Source organism: Acanthisitta chloris, unplaced genomic scaffold (genome assembly GCF_000695815.1).
Source record: "Acanthisitta chloris isolate BGI_N310 unplaced genomic scaffold, ASM69581v1 C16482327, whole genome shotgun sequence".
Lineage (NCBI taxonomy): Eukaryota > Metazoa > Chordata > Aves > Passeriformes > Acanthisittidae > Acanthisitta > Acanthisitta chloris.
The window spans coordinates 1-1,039 of record NW_008702371.1 but is presented as its reverse complement, the minus strand read 5'-3'; the positions used below and the strand labels follow the sequence as shown (position 1 = coordinate 1,039).

Sequence of the window (1,039 nt, the reverse complement as noted above, 5' to 3'; positions counted from 1 at the left end):
GCCCGCACCGTCACGTTGTACTCCGACGCCTTCTCTCTGTCTAGCAGGCCTGCAGTCACCACGCGGTAGTAATTATCGAATGACTTCTCAAGGTGGAACGGCAGGGTCTCGGTGATGCTGCACCGCACTTCGCCATTGGCCCCGGTGTCCCTGTCTTGGACACTGAAAATAGCGATGACTGTCCCCAGAGGTGTATCTTCTGGAACTGCGCTGAACACGGACATAACGACAATCTCAGGGGCGTAGTTGTTGACGTCAGCAACCTTGATAAGTACCTTGCTGTGGGAAGAGAGTCCACCCGCATCTCGAGCTTGCACAACGAATTCGTAAAACTCGTGTTCTTCGAAATTCAGCTTCTCTGTTATCTCAATTTCCCCGCTTTCTGCATCCAGTTTAAAAGTTTTTTCGAATTTCTCCGGTATTTTGAAGAACGAGTACTTCACCTCGGCGTTTGGCCCCTCATCTCTGTCAGTTGCTGTCACCTGTAACACACGACTTCCCACGGCCACGTCTTCTCTCACAGTCACCTTATACACAGACTGAGTAAATTCTGGAGCATTGTCATTTCCATCTAAAACAATTATTTGGATTGCTGTCGATCCTGATTTCACCGGACTCCCACTGTCTGTGGCTGTCAGGATCAAGTTATGAACAGCCTGTTCTTCCCGATCCAAAGATTTCACTAATATTAATTCCGGGTATTTGACACCGTCATCTCCGTTTTTCACATCCAAGCTGAAGTAATTACTCTGGCTACATTTGTAATTCTGTAAAGAGTTCACTCCTATATCGGGATCGTGAGCTTTTTCTAACGGGAAACGTGCACCTGGTGCAGTATACTCGCTGATTTCTAAGATACTGCTGCTTTCTGGGAAATTGGGAGAATTATCGTTAATATCCAGTATTTCTACCTCCCCTTTGTAAATGTTCATCGGATGCTTTACAAGGATTTCAAAATTTAGAATACATTTGACAACAGCTGCACATACCTCCTCTCTGTCCACCTTTTCCATCATAGATAAGTGGCCGTTCTGCAAGT

The 1,039-nt window shown here is 46.1% G+C and overlaps 1 protein-coding gene across 1 annotated transcript; it reads right to left on the bottom strand.

Moving 5' to 3' along the window:
- Positions 1 to 8: 8 nt before the first annotated feature.
- LOC103810396 (protocadherin gamma-A7-like) lies at positions 9 to 1,034 on the bottom strand (the record flags this gene model as incomplete). Its single annotated transcript, XM_009083291.1, has 1 exon — positions 9 to 1,034. A coding segment is annotated over one exon (1,026 nt), but the record flags the coding sequence as incomplete, so codon positions are not given.
- Between the last annotated feature and the right edge of the window lie 5 nt (positions 1,035 to 1,039).